This window comes from Arvicola amphibius, chromosome 7 (genome assembly GCF_903992535.2).
Source record: "Arvicola amphibius chromosome 7, mArvAmp1.2, whole genome shotgun sequence".
Lineage (NCBI taxonomy): Eukaryota > Metazoa > Chordata > Mammalia > Rodentia > Cricetidae > Arvicola > Arvicola amphibius.
Window position 1 is genome coordinate 54,062,833 of NC_052053.1, and position 21,943 is coordinate 54,084,775.

Below are 21,943 nucleotides of genomic sequence, written 5' to 3' on the forward strand. Positions count from 1 at the left end.
CACTGTCCCTTGAAGCCGGATGGCGGACGAGCACGCCAGGCCTGTGTCAAATTCCACTAGTGATTTCTCAGCATAAATTAACTGGAGCAAACACTTTGAAATGCCTACTACAGAATTATGTGACAGCTTCGGGAGAACCTATAAAAATAGCCGGAGTCAGAGAATGGCCATTCGATGCACAGAAGTTTCTCATTAATTTAATTTCTCCTTCCTTCTGGCTCGTGATCCTGTTTTGTAAAAGCTAGCAAGGAGGAGGGTAGGAGCAAGCACCAGTTGCTCTGGCTATTGAAATAAGTAATACTAACAAACAAGAAAAAGAATTCAAGATTAGCTAAAACCACCATAAAACAAAACTATCTCTTTATACTTATACAGAAGCAATTCATATAAACCTGTACCATTTCATGAGGACACCTGTGTGTGCTAGCTCATCTGAATGACCACAGCCTGACACATCCATGTGATTTTTGCAGATTAGGTGCAGTATAGACAGAGGGATTCACCTGGAATCACGTAGCTGAACATGAAAGACTAGAGCTGGACCCCAGTCATTTGGAGCTCAGCAGAATCCACTGATTTTGAAGGATGCTATTCTGCTCCTTGTTTTGCCCCAGGAAATAAGCACAAGAGCATACCATTGGGCCTCTCGTGGAGGAGACAATGACTTTGGCGATGACTGAAATTTGGAGGAAGACAGTGTGATGAGGGGGCCAGGATGACCACGTCCCCCTTATTCCTATTGCTCGCAGGTCCTGACTCTGGTACCCCACAGTCCTGAGTGTGGGTTGAAAGGAAAGCCTCGCTCTGTATTGAGCACTGCGAAATTCATCTGCCTGAATATAGAGGTCTCATTCTCTGGGGTCACCTCTTCCGTAGTGAAGGTGAGATACAGGCTCGTCTCTTCATTCCTTGATCTTGTTCTCAAGTAATTCTGAAGCGAGGTGGGAGGGGAATCCATCTGGGCTCCCTTCATGGTCCCATATGACCTCTATTCTACAGGTAGAGCCCAGGGGGACAAGAGGCTCACCTGTGGTCAGGTGTGTGATAAATACTATGCTGGATGAGGATACTTTAACTCAGATGACTCCATATAGTTTAATGAGAAATGGGGGTAGGGTAATATACAAAAATGTCTTAAGTGTGAAATAAACTATAAAAGAAAGCATGAATCCAAATGCACACTGTCAATGGAGGGTACCAAATCTCTCCCAGTTTAGAGATCTGAACCAAAGGTACAATATAAGGTAACCAGAACACCAATAGGTACCTAGAACAGATATTTAACCAGGCATTTCCCAACTATTGAGCAGGAGCTAGAACCAGTTTATGGAGACTGGTAACTACCCTACAGACCTCATGTGGGATACGACCACACTCACAGGCTAAGTCCACTTATTGGAGATCTGCCTGTTGCAGGGGTCCGACCCTTAGGCCGAGACTGACTGCTATAAGTAAGGGAGAGCAGCAGAGCTAATGGGCCATTAGGACAGGAAGGGTTCTCAGCAGCTGCTCTTGGGTCATCTCTATGACTGTGATGAAATAGACAATAAAAAAAGCCACTTAGGGGAGAGAGGGATTTACTCAGCCTACAAGTTCAGGTTCCAGGCATTACTGAGAGGCGGTCAAGGCAGGAGCTTGGGCACCTGGTCCAGTACTCACAGCGAGGGCAGAGAGAGACAGAAGCAACGGCCGTGCTTCCCCAGTGTACAGGCTCACTGGTTATCATCATTCGTATACAGTGCAGAGCACAGCCCATGAAATGGTATCACCTTCACGCGGGGTAGGTCTTTAACCTCTGTGAACAACCCAGATAGTTCCCCACAGACAAGTCTGCTCTAGGAAATCCCTCAGCTGAGACTCCCCTGCTCAGGTGATGTCAACTAACCAGCAGATGCAAGTGGGAGAGATGACTTTGCAGTTAAGAGCACTGGCTGCTCTTCCAGAGGGCCCAGGCTTGACCCTGAGAACCTACATGGAAGCCCACAGACATTTGTTACCCCGTTCAGATCCGGGGGATCTGAAGCTCCCTTCTGGCCTCCATGGGCGTGGAACACACTTGATGAACAGGCATACACACAAGCAAAACATCCATACACATGAAAAAATAAAACAGCAAACCAGCACAGCAGTGGAACCAAGCCCCTTGGGCAGATGTGGGAAGCTGGACCCACAACACCGCCTTGCAGCCACAGGCCCAATATGGTTCTTCCTCCACAGCATGCATAAAAGAGGCAAGTCAGTGATAGAGCCACGGCTGCTACTCAAGGTCTCCTTGCTGGTCTAAAACTCACTACACAGCTCAAGTGGGCTTGAACTCATCACAATCCTCCTGCCTCAGCCTTCCAAAGGCTGGGATTGCATGTACGAGCCACCATGCCTGCCTGGCATGTTACCATAGAAACACTACTGTCTTGACCAACACCACCTATGGGACAACTTAGCAGGCTTCCAGCATCAGTGGAAAGATGCCTCACAAGGCAGCTGGTACAACCTATGGTCAGAGCATAGAAGACACAGAGGTCACATCTAAAACAGTAGAGAGGAGGGCCATTCTGTTCCCCAACCGCTTGCACTAGCTCATTAGTTTTAAAGATGCTAGCCATGAACTTGGACACAGGACCCATGCAAAGCCTAATAATGGCACCCTTATGAAGCATCCAGACTACAACACCAAGAAAATGGCCTTCTATATTCACAAATATTTTAAGAACCGCAAATCCTGTTTCTCTTCTTCAAACTAATTAAGGTTTATAAGCAGGACTGAAGTGTTTCTTGTGACTCTCATGGGGAGACAGATCACTCCGGCTGGAAGCAAGCGGCGGATGGTGAGAGTCTGTCAGCGACACTTCACACAGCACAGCCCGAGACGAGAACCACAGCTCCCAATCGGCTGGTCTAGAATGTCCGCAACCTCATACCAGTGGGTTAAAAGCAACCAGGAAAATTTGCAGAGTCCAAGGGTTTTTAAAAGACAAAATCTTCCTTTTTTGTTTTTATCTCTCTCTTCCAAATTATTATTTGGAATAAATCATGCACACTTATAAAATGGCTGCATTTTTTTTGCAACATGGCAGACAGTACAGATGAGATTGGCCCAAGATCAAGTTCAGAGCGCGCTGTGGCAAGGCTGGCAGCCCAGGACCTCACCTCCTAGCTGGGTTTCAGCTGCCTTCCAGGGGCACTGCTTTTATTCAGGGTTCCACCCATGTGGCATGACAAAAACTTCATGGACATGAGAGGAATCCTTTTCAGTGTGAGGCACAAACGGGATCAGGGATCCCTGTAACTAAACTGGCTACATGGGCAATGCTGGCTTTCTTCAGTCTTGCTGAGCTCCATTACACTGTCCATTTGTTTACAGAAATTCCTGTCTTCGAAAAACCAAAACACATGATGTACATGGTGAAAAACTGTATGCAGGTGGCCCTCTGCACCTGTGGGTCTCCGCCCGAGAGTTCAACCAAGGGTGGGAAATAGTCAGGAAAGAAACTGCATTTATTGACCAGGTACTGCCTGTTTCAAATGGTCATTTCCTGAACAATACAGTAGCAGTGGCTTCGGCAGCATTGACATTGTATTAGGAATCCACAGAGAATCTGAAGTACTTGGGGGTGGGGAGAGGTTACATGCAGACACTCTGCTGTTCTGGATAAGGGACTTGAGCACAGATTTGGGTACTGTGGGAGATGCTGGGAAGGACAACTGTATTTCAGTGTGTGTCCATTTGTGAGACTTGTAATAATGCTTGTGACATTAGCCCTATGTGCTCAGCACTGTGACAGTGGATGCTCAGACAGATAAGGCCAATTATCGAACAATTACCACTCACGACGCTTCCCACACCCAGGCAGTACGGGTGCGGTGGGTTAGACTCGGTGATTTCATTTTACCACCACAATATTTCTGCTACACAGCTTTTACCATCACACATATTTCACTCATGGAGAAACTGAGACGCAGGGAAGTCAGCTGCCCCATATTTCACAGAAAGCAAAGGGAAAGTTGTCTTCAAATCCAGGAGCAGAAGATTCCGAATCCTGCATCCTGCACCACAGTAGACGATATCCCTGTCTGTAAAAGTATTTCTTCAAATTCTACTTTTATCAAGGACATTTCGAGACCAAGGGCAAGCTAGAGGGGAGAGCGATGGCCCGTTCTCCACAGACGCTTTGACCTTCTCCATGGCACGGAGCCAAGCGGCTCTGCTACTCTCCCTAAGGGAAAGCAGAGCTCACGAGACGGGGCCATCAGACAGGGCTGAAACCCAAGTGGTTCGGAGTGCCAGTGAAATCTGGGAACAGGACAGAATTTGTCTACTGTTCCGCCTTAAAACATTCAGGAAGCAAAGGAGCACCTCTGCATTCAGTAATTAAATGGCTGAAATCCGCAGGTCGATCAAGAAGGACACATCCCTAGAAGGACTGATGTTCAAGTCAGCAGCCTCGCATGCTGCCATGCCACTGTGCAAAAACCAAACAAATGAGGCAGAGCATTGCTGTTGCCTAGAGGAAAAAAATCCCCGCCACTTGTTCTGCTGGAGAGAAAGGCTGAGTCAAAATTAAGAAAGCATCTAGGACTTTGCCTGCAAACCAGCTGTGAGGGAGTGAAAGGGGTGGGGCCAGGATCTGCAACTTCTCCCTCATCAGAAGAATTGCTTTCAGTGGATGCGATGGCTCCTTATAGGTTAGGTTTGACAGCCATTCATACTCATTTGTCTTAAGAAACCCACACAGAAAGGCAGAGGAAAGGAAGCAGATGAACGAAAGTGTGCATTTATGGCGTGGCCCTGTGTTGTTTCCTACAGTGCTCTGGTCACAAGCATTATGAACTCAATTAAACTAGCTTGTCCTTGCTGTTGGAGTTATTGGGAGACTGTGTCTCCAGGGTATCCTTCCCCAGGGGCTCTGCCCACCTCTGTCTAAGAATGAGTCATAATGACCTTCACAGCACTCGAACCCAGAGGAGAGGCTGAAGGGTTGCTTCCTGGTGGGGGTGGGGGGGACGACGACAACAACAATACACAGACCTGAAACAAGCCAACAGCTAAGTGTTGTTCCCTGTCAGAGCAAGGACCAAACGAGAAGGCAGAATAGAAGAACACAGTGTCAGAAACCCCAGGCAGGCTCTGTGGGATGGGCTCTCACAGTCCCTCTCTCTCAAGTTTGGGAAGACCACCTCAGTCTGACTTGCCTTGGTGCCACTGCCTGGGTCCCTACCCAGCTAACAGCTTTATGGTTCTGCAGTGGCCCCTGTCAATTCAGAAACCTTTGCTGATTTATGCAGATTGTAAAGCAAAGTACCCATGGATGGGGCAATCTGGCTGGTGTGGCCTGGCAGTGTCTTTCTCGCCATTGCGGTAGCCCAGTTGGCTATTCCAAAGGGGCTATGGTTTGGTCCTCAACTCAACCTGACCACACTCTCTTATCCCTCTTCAGGGGAAGGTGTGTGTTCTCAGCATTGCCTCACACTGGTGAGACAGTTCATCTTCAGGAGGTCCTGTGCTACTGTCCAGGGTCATAGATTCCCAAGGCCTGAGCCAGAAGAAACTTGAGTTCAGTGTGTCTCTACAGACAGCACAGTTTAGCTCCTGGCCCTGTCCTGACAGTCCACTCCACCCAGCAGCCTATCTTCTCTCCTTGCTCCCTGGCTTGCCATCCTTGCCCTCAGAATGCTACCCAGGCCTCACAACAGCACATGATGGAACACATCTGAGTGCTAAACGCCACCACTCACAGATCCCAAAGAAACCTTACCCTCACACTCTGGTCACGGATGCCTGCACTGGGCTCCAAACTTAAGAGCTAAAGGAGGGATTGTTGAGAGCAAGAGACACATCAACAGAAAACCTGTACCCTCTCGGCTTCCATTTCCAACACCTAGAACCTAGAGTAGCACACTTACAGCATTAGCGTCTTCCTTCCTAAGCAGGTGTGTCTGCTGCCCTCCCTTTAGACTGCAGAGATGGTCAAGGAACATCAGAACCAGGTGGGGTGGAGACTGCTGTGGCTGGAGCTCTCTCTCTCTCTCTGTGTGTGTGTATGCTCACGCACGCGCGTACCAGCGTGTCTACCCCTCATCATCAAGTGGTGGAGTCAGGAGTGGGAAGAGACCGGAGAGGGTGGCAGGAGGCTGGGATCTCAACTGTACTTCTAGTGCATCACAAGTACTGGGGTGGGCCTGCAAGCAAACTGGTGAGGATGCAGGGAGCATAAGCCGCGCCCCTAGTAAGAAACCAATAGACAATCGCGGAGAGAATGTACTCTGAGATCTGTTTTGATCCCTTACTTCCTCCTCACAGCTATTATGGCTTGGAGCTAAAATGTCCACCCATGGAAGCTTATGAGCCCAAGGCTTATCCCCCAATGTATTAATGTTCAGAAGCAGGCCCAGTTACCCAGACCACGATGGTTCTGATCTCATCAGTGGGTTCATCCATTGGTGGATCCATACTTAATGGGCTATTGGGAAGTAGAGGGAACTGTGGAAAGAGGAAGATGCATGATGGGCATGCCTACAGGGGTATTTTGTGTCCTTCTCTCTGCTGTCGTGAGGTTAGTGCCTTGGCTCTCACACATGCTAACCATGAGGATCTGAATTATCACAAGTCCTGAAAACAATGGAGCCAGCGACTATGACCCCTCAGAAGCTGAGAGCTAAGGTTAAACCCTTCTGCCTCTGTGTCATTTACCTCAAAAATTGACCTAATGCTCCAACCAACCAGCAACGCATGCACCATTCCGCCATCGTCCCCACAGTATAGAGTCGGAAGGCAGGCCCATGCTTAGTCCCAGGCTCGAGATCCGAGCCTGTGTGTACTCATCCCAGACTGGCTTTCCTTTATCCCACACAGTTACTGTGGATATTGAGCATGAAACTCAGGACCCCTTAGAGCCAATTCTTAACACTGCAGGCAAAGAAAGTTTTTGGTCTTCCCTTTCCTTCACCAAGCTTAACTTTCTCTGCAAACTTCGCCTCACTTCCTTGTTCTGCCACTGGCACCTGCAGAGACTTTATTCCATCTCCAGATACAAGCTTTGAAGCTACATCAGCGGCTGCTCTTGGCTCTCATTCCTCTGAACTGAAACATCCTTAGTGACCCCCTGTCCGCTCCTAGCAAAGGATTCCAGACCCTCCACTTAATCAGGCCTCTGAGGACCCGAGTCTAGTCTCTGTCTCCCGCCGCCCCCTCCCCCCCGCCCCCAGCACTTCACAGGGCTCCTTTGGCGCACAAGGGACGGAGTCCTGAGACCCAGAACTGAGGTCGGCCTACAGGATGGGGAGAGGCCTATAGGATGGGGGGAGGCCTACAGGATGGGGAGAGGCCTACAGGATGGGGAGAGGCCTACAGGATGGGGAGAGCCTACAGGATGGGGAGAGGCCTACAGGACGGGGAGAGGCCTACAGGATGGGGATGCCCACCACACACAGTCGGGAGTGCGCGCCATAGTAACTGGTCTGGGGTGACTGTAAGCCAGCAGAGCCCCACCAGCTGTGTGGGTAATGGCAGTGATGACGAAAATTAGCAAGCTGCAGGGAGGTTGGGGAAGCCACAGAGGCAGGTGCTCAGAAGAAACCCTCCACCTGCTGCACTAGAGTTGGGTTCCTTCATCACTCCACCCCTGGCAGACATGGGTGTGAGACATAATGGAGCTAGGTGCTCCTTTAGTATACCAAGGTGGCTGTGTGACCGAGACCACCAGTGAGTGACAGCCACACGCATGATACACAGGCAACTACTTCCGCATTGCTGGAATAAAATACTCGATAAAGTCAATTTAAGGTGGGAAGGCTTTATCATGGCTCAAAATATGAGGCTGCAGTCGGTCATGGCAGTGGGTTTGGGAGACGCTGTGCCCTCAGTCAGGAAGCAGAGAGATTGGTGCTGATGCTGTTTTCCTTTTCCATTCATCCCAGGACCCAAGCCTGCATTCAGGATGGGTTTTCCTGCCTCAGTTAACCTAGTCTAGACATCCCAGAGGATTGCCTCCTAATCAATAATCAATATTAACCATCATAGGCACCTCAAAGACAGGACGACCCTGTGTCTAGGGACTGAGCCAGCAAGCAGGATAGGCCTATGGACATTGTGGCATTGTAAGTAGGGCAGAAACGAGAGTTCGGAGTAAAACGGGGGATGGGGTGGGAAGATGTAGGGTTTTTATTCTAGCTTACATTTTCATGAGTCATGGCTATGAATATCACAGACCCCATTTTCTGGTTGCCAGGAAGCTTCATTAGTACTGCGCTGGGACTCCTGAGAAGCAGAGGCTTCTACACCACCTCATCCTGCCCAGCTCCTCCCTTGTTACCGTTTCTGCCGCACTCCTGTACCTCACCAGGATTCACACGCACCCCCAACCCACCCTCTGGCATAGGTCTCCATGCAGACATGCTTCCCCCTCTTGCACTCATTGACAGTGTAGCAGCTTCCAGGCTGCAGAGGAAGAAGGGATCCCCTCCATGTTAAGGGTGTCATCCACCATCCCGGAAGAGCTGGTTCTGTAGCTGGGGGTGGGGATGCAGAAGGAATGCTTTTCTTGCGGCAGCCCTGACTTGCAAGGGTGCAGGGGTGGAGGAGCCTAGGGTGCAGATCCTACCCTCTCCCACGTCCCGCAATTAGCGTCTGCTTTGAGAGTTGCCAAACGTGAAGGAAAAAAATGGAAATTCCACAAAAAGACGAGGAAGGAGAGCAGCTGGAGAATATTGCCGACCTGGTGTGGTACCCAGGGCTCAGGGTGATTGCTGAAGCCGACTTTCATCCTCATCTTTCATTTCTTTTAATCTAGCAGGTAATTAGAGGGAAATCAAATCCCTCCCCACAGCCAAAGATTAACCTGTCACTACTGCATCTCTCTTCCTACTGACTTTCCTACCTCTTCTGGCACCCTTCCCCCTTACACACACACACACACACACACACACACACACACACACACACACACGCTTTACTTATTTAAAACTGTTCAGATTGGACATTTTCCATGACAAGGACTCTTGTAGGAATAAGCAAGACTCTTCCTCCTTCCAAAACAAGAACTTTTCATTGCTTTGCAGATTAAAAAGAAAAAAAAGCCACCCAAACTGAAAACTCCCTTTTATGGATGAAAAAAGCACAGTGCAGAGCGTGAGGAGACAGGACCATTTATGGCTATAAATGGCAGAGCCAGGATTTCCCCCAAGCATCTGACGGCAGAGCCCCTGTGCCCCCAATCTGTGCACAAAAGCCATGAGAAGATCTCTATTCCGACCTCAGAGGCTTTCTTCCTGCAGATGACAAGGTGATTATATGGGGAGAGAGAGAGAGAGAGAGAGAGAGAGAGAGACTCTCTGTCCAGCTATTGATGAAAATCCTGCCTACCATGAATCTCGTTTCTCTCTACACATCAGCTTTTGGGACAGTATTGAAGATGAAGTGGCATCCTGGCTGGCTGCGGCTCTCTCTGCTCAGAATCACCTGTTTGTTGCTTAGCCCACATAAATTGAGGGACAAGTCCCTCTGTAGCTCACAGTGTGGCAGTTGCTCTCCACTTTATGTACTGAGACAGGGTCTCTTTCTCTGAACCCAAAGCAGCCAGTTGTCCCCCAGAGATCCCTCTTCCCAAATGCTGGGACCCCAGGTGGGCTCTACTTTACCCACCTGGCTTTTGGTGGGTGCCCTGGAGTCTGAGCCCAGGGTTCTCCCGCTTGCATGGCAAGCCCTTTAGCCACTCAGCCCACAACCCCTGATTTAGGCTCACTAGGGCAGTGCTGGAGGAAGTCTGATAAGCTGGCCTTCTTGAATGTTTCTGGGAGGGCTCACACACAGGTCAGCGCTGCCGCATAGCCATGATGGTGACCAACTGGCCCCATTGGCCCCATCCACGGTGGCAGGGCACCTGCATTATCTGCGGTGGAGAGAGTCAGCCGGCCCTCGGAAACGAAGCTCTTTAGGCCTCAGAAATGGCCCCTCCCAGCTCATCGTACACAGAAGAGGTCTCTCCTGGGTGGGGCAGCACATTTCACGTAGTAATGCACGTGCATTAGCCTCCTCCTGTCTGTTTTCCAGTGGGGATCACACACATGTGTCTAGTTTACTGACAACCCACCCATACCTGCGATCTTTGAGGTCCAGACAGCCGCTGCAGCTGTAAACCACAATGCCCCAACTTTCAGCAGGTTGTGTTGAGCCTCCAACAAGAACAGCACACTTTGGCCTTGGGTAATAAAATTTGTGGCCCTTTTTCCAGGAACTACACACACACACACACACACACACACACACACACACACACACACACACACACACGGTCGTGTGTTACTCTGGGCTCCTGCAAGACCTCACACACTCCACACTGAAAACAAGCTCGGTCTCTTTAGTTTGCCATTCCAGGCTGCCTACCTCTGGTCTCCGGGCTTCCACAGCACTCTCTTCCCTCTCGCCAAGGCACTCTGCACGCAGCTTCCTAGCTACTCAAACTCCCAGGGTCCCCTGCAGAGCTCCTACCGTGGCTTCCTCCACCAGGGACATCCTGCTCACCCTTCTCACCTCAACCGCAGCGCTGCCTTCCCGTGGGCTTTAACAATTCCTCCTGCTGGGAAATGATCCCTTGACAGCCTGTCTTTGCTACCACAGGACTCGGGTCTCCCTTACCCTGTGGGCTCAGAGCTCATTGGCTTCTGGACTCCTCTTCACAGGGTAAATTCTCAATAAACACTCAAAGGTTTTCTGGGTTCTCTAATCCACCCATGAATGCAAATAAGATGCAAATGAACCCACTGAGAGCCACCATACTTGACCCAGGCTTCTTTTATGTACATGAGGTCCTTGGGATCTGTGTGTGCTGGTCCCTTGGCATCAGCTGACATTCAAAATTTCAACCAAAGATCAGCTGTGTACACACAGATGGACCCATCAGTAGGACAGTGAGATTATTTCCCTGGAAGAGGCTGTTCCCAGAAGCATGGTCGCCAGCCAGAAGGGAGGCATGCTTAGAACATATAGTTCTGGAGAGGTAGCTGAGCAGTTAAGAGCACTGGCTACTTTTCCAGAAAACTGGGGTTCAAGTCCCAGCAACCACATGGTGGCTAACAATCATCTCTAACTCCAGTTCCTGGGGGAATCTGACGCCCTCTTCTGGCCTCCATGGATACTGCATCACAGACATAGAAAAAGGAAAAGCACCCATATACATAAAATAAAAATAACAAATCTTTTTAAAAATGAATATATCATCCCTGTTATTGAGGTGGTTTAAGCAAGGTGTACTGCCAATTCAAGGGGAGGAATCTGAGTTGGTTGGTGAGCTTGGTCCACTCTGCCCCAGGACAGGACAAGGCCACATTCCTTGGCCGTCCTCTCCCCGCTCTCTCAGATCGCCTCGCCTTTGTTCTAGGTTCCGTGTAGAATGCACTGCTTTGGAACTTCACCTGCTGGTTCTAACGGCAAAGGATTCAGGACAGATGCTTGTCAGGTAAGTCAAACCTTGAGTGGGCATCTCCGATCGGCACTGACGCTGTCCGGGCAGGCTCGCCCAGTTCTTTACAACAAACAGGGTTACTATGGTGACAAACGGTAAGTAAAACGGGAGTAGACTGTGAAGTGTTAATGTGGGAAAAGGCCTTCTGGGCTCCCGTAAGTCACGGTCCAAACAGCTGTAGCTGAATCAGAAGCAAGAAGTCTATAACGCAGCTCTTAGGCACTCGGAGACATCATGGTCTCCATACAATCCCCCCAGATTTCTCCACGCCCACCTCCCTGCCACACTTTATAAATCCTGGGAACCCCAAGAAGAGTCCAGCTACCGGAAAGATCAGCATGTGGGAAAGAAGAGCGACCAGTCAGACGGGGTTAGATGGGCATCCGGCAATCTAGGGCCTTGTCCGCAAACAGCTGGGAATGCTGTCTACTTGGGTACTTTTGATACAAGGTTACCTTAAGAGGGGTCTCTAATGGTTTTTCTTATTTTCCCCTTCCTTTTTGAAGCTGGGCTTTCAATGCATGGCAGAAACCGGTCTCAAAGTGAGGAGACTCTGATCATTTTTACTCTACCACTAATGAGCCTTGTGACTTGGGACAGACGAGACACACACCTTTTCCAACTTAGTTTCCAGGTGGAGGCGGGGCGGGGGAGATGTGCAGGGGAGATACAGGCATAGGATAACTTCACCCAGCTATCAAATCACCCGCGAGGGGGTTCTTGAATCTGGAGTGGCGACCTCTGTGCCCCTACCAATAAAGCGAGGGGTCAGATTACAACAGTGGTTCTTGAGGCAGAAAACCCCTTTCCCTGTGGGAGGAATCTAATACAAAAGACCCAAATCAGAGCTCAGTCTCAAAGCCCAACTGTCCATCACCCGACACACAGGCCCTGAACTGCAGTAGAGCTAAGCTATGTAGATAGGGTACTCAGTTATAAAGGTCTAACATGCTATAACATGGCTGGACCTCAGAGACATCATAAAAATGAAAGAAGCCAATCACAAAAGACTGTACATTGTGTAATTCTGCTAAAAAACAAAACAAAACAAGCAACACTACCAAGGACCAGAAATCCATGGCAGTGAGGCGGCTTCCGTGGGGGGGCAGGATGGAGGCCTGGAGATCTGGAGAGGCAGCGGTGCATACAGGGATGGGTTTTTCATGGAAAGTCAAAAATTTTTGGAGCTAAGTGGAATGATGTCCCTACAACACTGTGATATTTAGTGGATTGTATTCTTTTGGGGAGGGAGTGCTAAGAATCACATCTAAGGCCTCACATATGCTAGGCAACTGTTCTATCATTGAGCTACACCCCTGTCCCCCGAAGTATATACTCTAGAGATGAGGGTCAGCGTCCGCATTCCCACGTGCTGAGGGTTACTCCTCGGAGCCCCAGGATGCAAACAGTCGCCAGTAATGAAGTTTCCGTTAACTTGGTTCTCTTGTGACAGCCGTCTCCTTCTTTACTCTGGGCAATCTCTCCTAGCGTCCCAAACGCACATGTCCCAGTGACACCCTGCTGCCCGGAAACATCTCTCCTCCACGGCAGCCCTCTCCAGCACCAGCGACAGTCCACCGTAATCTCACTGCCGCAGATTTAGGACACATTAGTTATAAACTCACAATTCCTCAAGAAAGGGAAGTAACAGCTAATCGTCACTCTGTTGGCTACCTGTCCAGTATCAGTAAAATGAGCATAGAGAGAGCCTGCTGTCAACAGTGTGGTGGCAGTCAACTACAACTCCAGCACCCAGGAATCTGAGCCAAGGGTTCCAGGCTAGACTACACAGGGAGACTCTGCCTCACCTCAAAAACCAAGACCAAACCAAACAAAAACATGCCCACTAAGTTGTTGCACTTGAACGTGCTCATCTTTGTTTTATTTACATGTTATTTTCTGCTATGTAGAAAAGACTTCTAGAGGCTCAAAACAGCCAAGCAACTCCCTGAAGCACTTAGGAGTAGCTCACCTCAGAGGAAAGATTGAATGCCATTTGTTAGGCTCAAAAGAAAGCACTTTGTTTGTTTTTGTGATAGTGTCTCATTCTGTATACCAGGCGTGGCCGGGAATTCACTTGGTAGCACAGGTTTTCCTTGAATTTATGGCAACCCCATCAGCCTCCACGTGTTGGGATTATAGGCATAAATCATGGTGCCCAGCAAAGAAAGTGATGTTGGCTCTGTTTGGAAGGAGGTCGGCAGGGTCAGGTGCCTCTGCCACAGAACAGCTGTGACTGCTGTCAGCCTCACCAAGACAAGTCCCGAGGGCTACAGGATCCAGGGTGTGCGGAGGTTGCAGGGTACACGGAGGTGCGGAGGTACATGGAGGTGCCGGGTACATGGAGGTGCGGGGTGCACGGAGGTGTGGGGTACACAGAGGTGCAGAGGTACATAGAGGTGCCGGGTGTACGGAGGTGCGGGTGCATGGAGGTGTGGGGTACACGGAGGTGCCGGGTACATGGAGGTGCGGGGTGCACGGAGGTGTGGGGTACACAGAGGTGCAGAGGTACATAGAGGTGCCGGGTGTACGGAGGTGCGGGTGCATGGAGGTGTGGGGTACACGGAGGTGCCGGGTACATGGAGGTGCGGGGTGCATGGAGGTGCGGGGTGCACGGAGGTGTGGGGTACACGGAGGTGCGGAGTGCACGAAGATTAGGGGTGTATGGAGGTGCGGGGTGCACGGAGGTGTGGGGTACACGGAAGTGCGGAGTGCACGAAGGTTAGGGGTGTATGGAGGTGCCGAGTGCACGGAGGTGCCGGGTACATGGAGGATTGGGATGCACTGGCACATGTTGGAGCCTTTCTAATGATTCTTCTGCACCTTTTCAGAGAAGTCTTGGGGCTGAGGGGCTTGGTCATCTGCTTCTTAATTAAGATTACATAGGTCAAGGGAACCTCACTCCGGCTGTCTTGATGACAAACACCCAGCCAGTAGCTAACAAGGACCAGCCACGAGCTCTAGAACTGGGCACGGAGACACACACCTGTAATTCCTCTGCCTCTAGGAAGGCAGAGAGACAGGGGGATTAAGAGTTCAAGGCCTGCTTGGACTTCATAGTGCGCTCCAACAAAAACTATTAACAGACAACAGCAAAAATAAACGAAAATTTGTTTTTTTCCGGGCAAGTTCCGGCCTGGAATGCTACTGTGACGTCACTCAGCACAGCTGGAGTGGCGTGGTCTCAGAACGGCAGCCACGGTTTTTGGCTCCACAGTCTTGCATATTTTCCCGCCCCCCACCTCTTCCCCGGGCTTTGTCCAGTTATCTCGAGCCATAGGGACCGAGAATTAATTCAGCCTGGAACTGGTGAGTTAACCAGTCAAGTGAGCCCAACAGTAACTGCATGTATAGAACTGCACCTTGCACACCGCAACGTGCTCTCATGGGTGACCATTGCTGGCTAAAAACAAAGCAATATAGAACGAAAATAAGGGAAAACTGGGAAATGGCATTTAGCTTTCCACACACCTCCTCCTGCCGCTGGTGGGAGAGTGGAAAATGAAGGGGAAAGATTAGAAAGGAAGCCAGAGTCCTGAAACTCTGTTCCTAGATATTGATACAACAGCAATGCTTTTTATATTAAAAATGAGATGCGGCTACTTATGACTTGATAAGTTATAAAATGCCTCTCTCATCCCTGTCAGTCAATGGCCCCAAGCTCCACTGCACTCAACTTTCAGACCTTCAGCTGAAATTGTACAGGTACGTGAAACAAGGACAGAGAAAAGCAAGCTCTGCCTTCGGGATTTCAGTGTGAAGGGCGGGACCGCTGAGTCTTCTGGGTTGCGTGGCAGAGGCCAGAGATCTCAGAATGCTCAGCATCCCTGTGAGCACTAACCAGCCCTCACTCTGCTAGGTCTGAGCTCTGAGGAGGCAGGGTACATTCACGCATGGCAATAGAGGAAGCCTCTGGCAGGCTCTCCAATCACAGCACTAAACACACATGTAGAGCAGCAACACTAACACACTTGGTAGATTTTTCTCTGTACAACAGTTCCTGGAGAGGAGGTCATGGATACTGAGATGGAGGAATAGGAAGCACAGATGATGAGCAGGAGAGGGCAGGAAGGGATGAAAATGATGTAATACAGTACTCGCTCAGGAAATTTTCAAAAGAAAAAAAATTAAATTTTAAAAGTATGCTCAGGCCACACTGTTTTAATTTCTTGTTCCAGTGAAGAAGTCAGAATAGCAATGTGTCAAGGTCATCCTAAAATAATCTGCACCCCCAGGAAAGCCACCCATTTCTGTCTGCATAGAGCACAAAATCTCTTGGGATCTCATCTTGATCGCTGAAATCAATAACCATTACAGAAGAGATCGTTAAGGAGTGTACTTTATTGCAATTAATCTACCTAAATTACAGCTACAACCAGTGTTTGTTCTGAGGGGTGAGGGGTGAGAGTAGCTGAATGTGTTTGGTCAGTGGCCATATCATTTGCCTGCTGGCGGGCCTGAGGTGCTCAGAGGACTTTGTGGCCCAGGGACATCACCTCTAGTACAGAAGTCCATGGTGGCCACACCTGCAGAACTGTCCTATTCAAACCACAGGTGAATGTTCCTGCGATGCTGCCAGAATGGTGAGTTGCTCTCAGAAGAGATCAGGAAGCAGGTACCAGCCAGCCTGCCTGCCATTTCTTACAAGGTCAAGATGCAGCACCTAGAGCACCTACAGACGTCTGTGGACAAATCTCCAAGCCATGGTCACAACATTCTGTAGAACTGATGAAGGTAGGGCCCTTGCGCTGGCATTCTCTAAGCTGCTCTGGGTGGTTCTTAAGTGCACCCAGGGGTGAGAAGCATTGCTGTGTAGGAGCCTGAGCCCCACTGATGGGGAGTCTCTGCAGAGGGACCTAACAAATGCCACTGGCCGGGGAAGTGAGCATTCCTCTTGTCTCCCACAGCTGGCAAATGCTGACATGTCTGGGAGCTTTTGGGTCGTCTGACACATCATGGGTATGAGAAATACCTGAAACGCCTGCCTTAGGGTTCTGCCTAAAAGCTAGGCAGAATGCTAATCAGTCAGCATGTACTTTGTGGGAGCCTGACATGCCTGTGTGGTGGGGGACAAACAGAACAAATGGCCAAGTGAAACATTCTTCAAATCTAGGATGATTGCAGGAAGGCTGAGGCAGGGACAGACATCCTTTCCCTTCATGTTCCCATGGGCGGCCGAGGGTGCGTGTGTGCAGAAACTTAATTTGGACATTTCTAGAGGTGTCAGAAGTCCATAGTATGCGCTCGGCTAACAGGGAACTCAAAAGCTTTCACCACAAGAGCCGAGAAGACCGTGAGGGAAGACAGGCAGCTCTCTTCATGTTCGGTCTCTGTGGCCTCTTGGGCACACTGTAGCACTCTCCTGTGCATACGGATTTTACACGGTCGGGGAAGTGCAGATTCTATCACCGAGGGAAGGGGGAGCTTGGTGGGCACCTCCAGATGTGGATAACCATGGGGATTTAGCACTGAATCGCAACTGTGGCGTAATTCCTGGTTCTATTTGTGTATTGATTGTTTGGCTGGTTGATTGGTTGTAGTGCTGGGAATTGAACGTGGGTCTCACACATGACAGCACATTCTCTACCACTGAGCTGTGTTCCCAACCACTCCTGATTTCGAGCTGCTGGTTGCCTGGGACTACTTGTGAAATAAAAAAGGTGATTTATGGGCTGGAGAGATGGCTCAGAGGTAAAGAGCACTGACTGCTCTTCCAGAGGACCTGAGTTCAATTCCCAGCAACCACATGGTGGCTCACAACCATCTGTACTGAGATCTGGTGCCCTCCTCTGGCGTGCAGGCATACATCGAAGCAGAATGTTGTAAACATAATAAATAAATCTTTAAAAAAAAGTGATTTATTCACTTAGATTTCAAGAAGTTCCTTCGCCTGCTTAGGACACATAGAGAAATGAAAGAATCAGCAGAAATGAGCGACAAAAGACTTACTGCATCTCCTTCTTCTTCAGAGGATTCATGAGGCGCAGCGTGTCTCTGATCACGGCCACCTTCACCTCTTCATCCACCAGGCTGGGGATATTTTCAAACACCCCTGGAGAGAGCTTGGAAGGTAAGGATTCCAAGTCAGAGCTGAACTGTGCCCGCTTCTGATGCTTACCCCTGCGTACTCCATCTAGCTCAATGGTTGTGCAATCATGCATCTGGCCTGTGTAACTCCACAGAAGGGTTTTAACCTCCTTAATCTTAGCTTAAATATGAAATCACCTTTTATAAATCCACAAAACCCACACTAAAAAATTTAACAGCACTATGATTTTATTGTTATTGGTTAAGGTTTTATTTTGTTAGCCCAGGCTGGCTGCCAACTTGATACATAGCTGAGGATGGCCTTGAACTTGTGATTGCTCTGCCCTGCCCTCTGGGCTCCTGGGGTTACAGGTGTGCACTACTAGGCCTGGTCTTAGCCCTGTGCTTTTTGGATTATCAAAATTATACATGCTCATTATGTACGAGCTGGGAATGTGGGAGGGGCTTAAGAAAATTAAAAGAATCCAGATAATCCCCCCAAAAGCCCAGTTGCAATTTGGGGGGTATTTCCTCTGACTCCTTGACAGCATTTGTAGGGGTGTAGCATGAGCACTGTTAAATGTGCTGTTTATCTTAGTGGCCAAGCATGCTGACATGGCTAACTCATATTATAGAATTTCAGTCAGTTCATCTCCTGAGGCTAACTAATTAGTTCATGTCACAATGGATGGAAAGGCTCAGCTGCTTCTAAGTTTCCCACCTTTAAAATGAGAAGAATGGTATGCTGGGAAATTACCATGGGTCAGAAGTCTTATATTAATAGACTCTCTTTGGAGCTCGACAGAACTGAAATTATTTGACTTGAATGGAATTTAGCTGTGAAATTTTGAGGATGGCAAGTCGTAGGCAGTCAAGGGGCACCTCACAGGTCCACAGTCCAGGAGATGATGCCATCACTTACTTCGTATTCGTGCTCAATTCTCATGCTGGGGTTTGCATTCACTTCAAGTAGCATAGGCTTCAGGTTTTTCATCAGAAGGATGTCAAAGCCTAGAATCTGGGCAGAGCAAACATAATTCAGAATTACTCCCTCTGGCCACAATTTCTTCTCAGGAATTGAGTATGGTATTGGGGTCATAAAGCGAAAATAAATTCAAACTCGGGCTCCAACCTTGGCCTTGACCCTGGTCTCCTCCTCCACAGCCCTTGCTCCTCTGGGTGTACTTGTCGGACCAAATGGATAGCAGAACTTTTTATAGAAACCTTGGTAACAGATGCAGTCCCACAGTGCATCTCAGTACTAGCTCTGTCGTCCCAAGTGCCATGAAATGATGCCCTCTGTCCTCTTTAACAGGTTTTTATCATGTTAAGGATCACCAGCGGTCCACCAATTTCTCTCCCAGCCTTTCTTTCTACTCTCTTCTGTTAGGTTGCTTCCTGGCTACATCTCTGGAATCCTAAGGCCACCTCTCTTAGCCTGGAGCATACATGAGTGTTTTGTAAGGATCAAGAAGTAGTTTGTCCTCTAGGCCAGGCCTGCTGTTAAAATTTCTTAGAGCAGAATGTGGGCAAATGTGTTTGGGAAACATCAATCACCTGCCTTGGGTGAATCTGATATAACCTCTCGGTGTATGTGTGTGTGTGTGTGTGTGCGTGTGTGTGTGAGAGAGAGAGAGAGAGAGAGAGAGAGAGAGAGAGAGAGAGAGAGAGAGAGAGAGAGAGAGAGAGAGAAAGAGAGAGAGAGAGCGCACACACAGAGTGAGAGTTGAGAGAAGGGGGAGAGGCTTATTTTGGAAAATATGACACTGGGGGTGCCAATAACCACCCCATTTTCCTGCTCCTAGGATCCCTATGGTTGTGCATGCTACACATGCATGCACACGCACACACACACACACACACACACACACACACACACACACACGCAGCTGTAGGAGTTATACAATGCACCAAAGATTCATAGTTCCATTAGACCCTATGAAGAAGACACTGTTAGAAGGGAGCAGAATTTGAGCCCCAAAAATGATTATGGGTCCTCAGTCCTGCCTACCTAGTGAGTGGGGGTGTTGGCTTTCACGCCCAAACAGGACTAATTACATGTGCCTCCAGTGTAAGATGAGAGAGAGAGAGTGTGTGTGTGTCTTTGCTCAAAAAGCATGAATAGTTTTCAGATGGTTACACCAGAGCATGAGACTAAGCTAGAAAACTACCTGAATGTGGACCCCTGTGCGGCAACCTCACAGGTCACTGCCACAGGCCAACCCTGCGCTCAAGGCTTCCGCATTCCTTACAAGTTCTTCCCTTAGACACACTGCCAGTGCATCTTGCCCTCCCTTCACAGAGTTCTTCATCTGGGTGACTCTGCGTCCTTGAGATCCTTCCGAATGAGATCCAGACTTGAACTAAATGGACCTCAGATTCTCTAGAAGTGATAACATTAGAAAATTTCTAACAAAATTGATACAACCCCAGAGTCTCAAAAAACTAAATAAATAAATAAGGTTAAAAAGGGGGGGGGCAAAAAGAAAAAGATATGGCATAGACTCCTCTTCCTCTACAGACTCCAGAGGGAAAGATAAGAAACCATTTGCTCATCCATAGAGACTATGCATTAGCTAAATGATAATTATCAAACTGTAGCTTCATCAATATTAATGAAATCAAAGTCTGGATGACCCTTTTTGGGAATGATTCAAGATGAACTTATGTCTCAGTGAAGGACAATCAAGATGAGGAGCTGGGAAAAATCACCCTTGTACTATTTTTCTTTCCGTGGTCCTGAAAAGGAAGGAATGGAAATCAGTAGAAAATGCTGCATGTATTACAGATCTGCTTAATAATAAATGACAAGTGGCTGTGAGTGATGAGGCCCTAAGGAGACTGGTGACACCAGGAGTGTGACTCTGGACCTGGCCTGAGCCATGTGCTGCAGATGAGGCTGAGGACAATGGCTGGCCATCTGTGCCAGCCCTGGGCATCCTGCTGCATCTCAGAAGTATGGAGTTTCACTTTTTCAAACCTGGTCAGACTTTTCTGTTCCAGGCCCAGTGGACTAGTGGATGTGAAGAGGTGCTGAGAGTAAACAGAGATGGCTCCTTTGTCTCCCGACTGCTCAGACCAGAATAATCACGCAAAATTATATTAATTATAACACTGTTTGGCTCATTGGCTCAGGCTTCTTATTAACTAACTTTTACATCTTAAATTAACCCATTTCTATTAATCTGTGTATCACCACGAGGCTGTGGCTTACCGGTAAGTTTCCGGCGTCTGTCCTCCTCCTTCGGCAGATACATGGTGTCTTCCTGAGTTATCTATTCGATCTCTGTTCTGATTTCCTGCTCCTGGCTTCTACTCTGCTAAGCCATTGACCAAACAACTTTATTTTATCAACCAATAAAAGCAACACATATACAGAAAGACATCCCACATCAGTTGAGAACTAGAGAAAAGGGCATGGAAACCTCTGCCAATGGATTGGCTGGTACCAACCAGGGCCGACTATTTAAGAATCTGAACTTGGGTGCATGGTTTTGAATAGATTGAATCTTATACAGGAATGCTTTGGAGTTAGAAAGTCCTGGGCTACGGTCTCAGCTCAGTCCCTCTCACTAGCTCTTTAACAGGCTTTTGGGAAGGTGTTTAGCTTCTCTGTACCCATACCCTCATTGAGAAATGGGTCTAACATAGAAGCCCTGCAGGACCATCAATAACGGTTACGTAAAGTGAGCCTAGGAGTGTGCTCTCCTATAGAAGGTCAACTATCGCTTAGCTCTCCGTAGTTTCCGACTGAGTCCACCGACAGGAGATGGCACTGCCATGCTGTACAGTCACGGGAGCTGCTCATCTTCAGCTCTGCTTCTAACTCGTGACTGAAGGCAAGGTCCTTGGTGGCCCTAGGCCCCGCTGTCTTCATTGGTAAACGGGAAAAGAACTTTCATCCATTCATTAATGTGATACTTCCTGAATGCATGCTATAACCGTGCACCACTTCCTATGTACAAACCCAGCAGCACAGGCATTAAGGGCAACATTGAATAAATGGGACCTCCTGAAACTGAGAAGCTTCTGTAAAGCAAAGGACACTGTCATTAAGACAAAAGGGCTACCTACTGACTGGGAGAAGATCTTCACCAACCCCGCAACAGACAAAGGTTTGATCTCCAAAATATATAAAGAACTCAAGAAACTAAACTTTAAAATGCTAATTAACCCAATTAAAAAATGGGGCACTGATCTGAACAGAGAATTCTCAACAGAAGAAGTTCAAATGGCCAAAAGACACTTAAGGTCATGCTCAACCTCCTTAGCGATCAAGGAAATGCAAATCAAAACAACTTTGAGATACCATCTTACACCTGTCAGAATGGTGCTTTTGTTTGTGTTTTGTTTTAGCTTCTTGGATTGTGAACTTTTGTTATGTTTAACCAAATTTGGAAAGTTCTTTAAATGTTTTTCTGTGCTATCATGACAAATGTCTTTATTCTGGCCCAAAACTC

At 48.5% G+C, this 21,943-nt stretch overlaps 1 protein-coding gene across 2 annotated transcripts in view; it reads right to left on the minus strand.

Annotated features, from left to right (window-relative positions):
• Ttll11 (tubulin tyrosine ligase like 11) overlaps nt 1–21,943 on the minus strand; it is a 234,086-nt gene that overhangs the window by 121,318 nt on the left and 90,825 nt on the right. For both annotated transcript variants that reach the window (XM_038336304.1, XM_038336305.1), the window contains 2 exons: nt 18,406–18,501; nt 17,406–17,518 (listed from right to left, as the gene is read on the minus strand). In XM_038336304.1, coding sequence (XP_038192232.1) covers nt 17,406–17,518; nt 18,406–18,501 — 209 coding nt within the window. The remainder of the gene's footprint in view (nt 1–17,405; nt 17,519–18,405; nt 18,502–21,943) is intronic.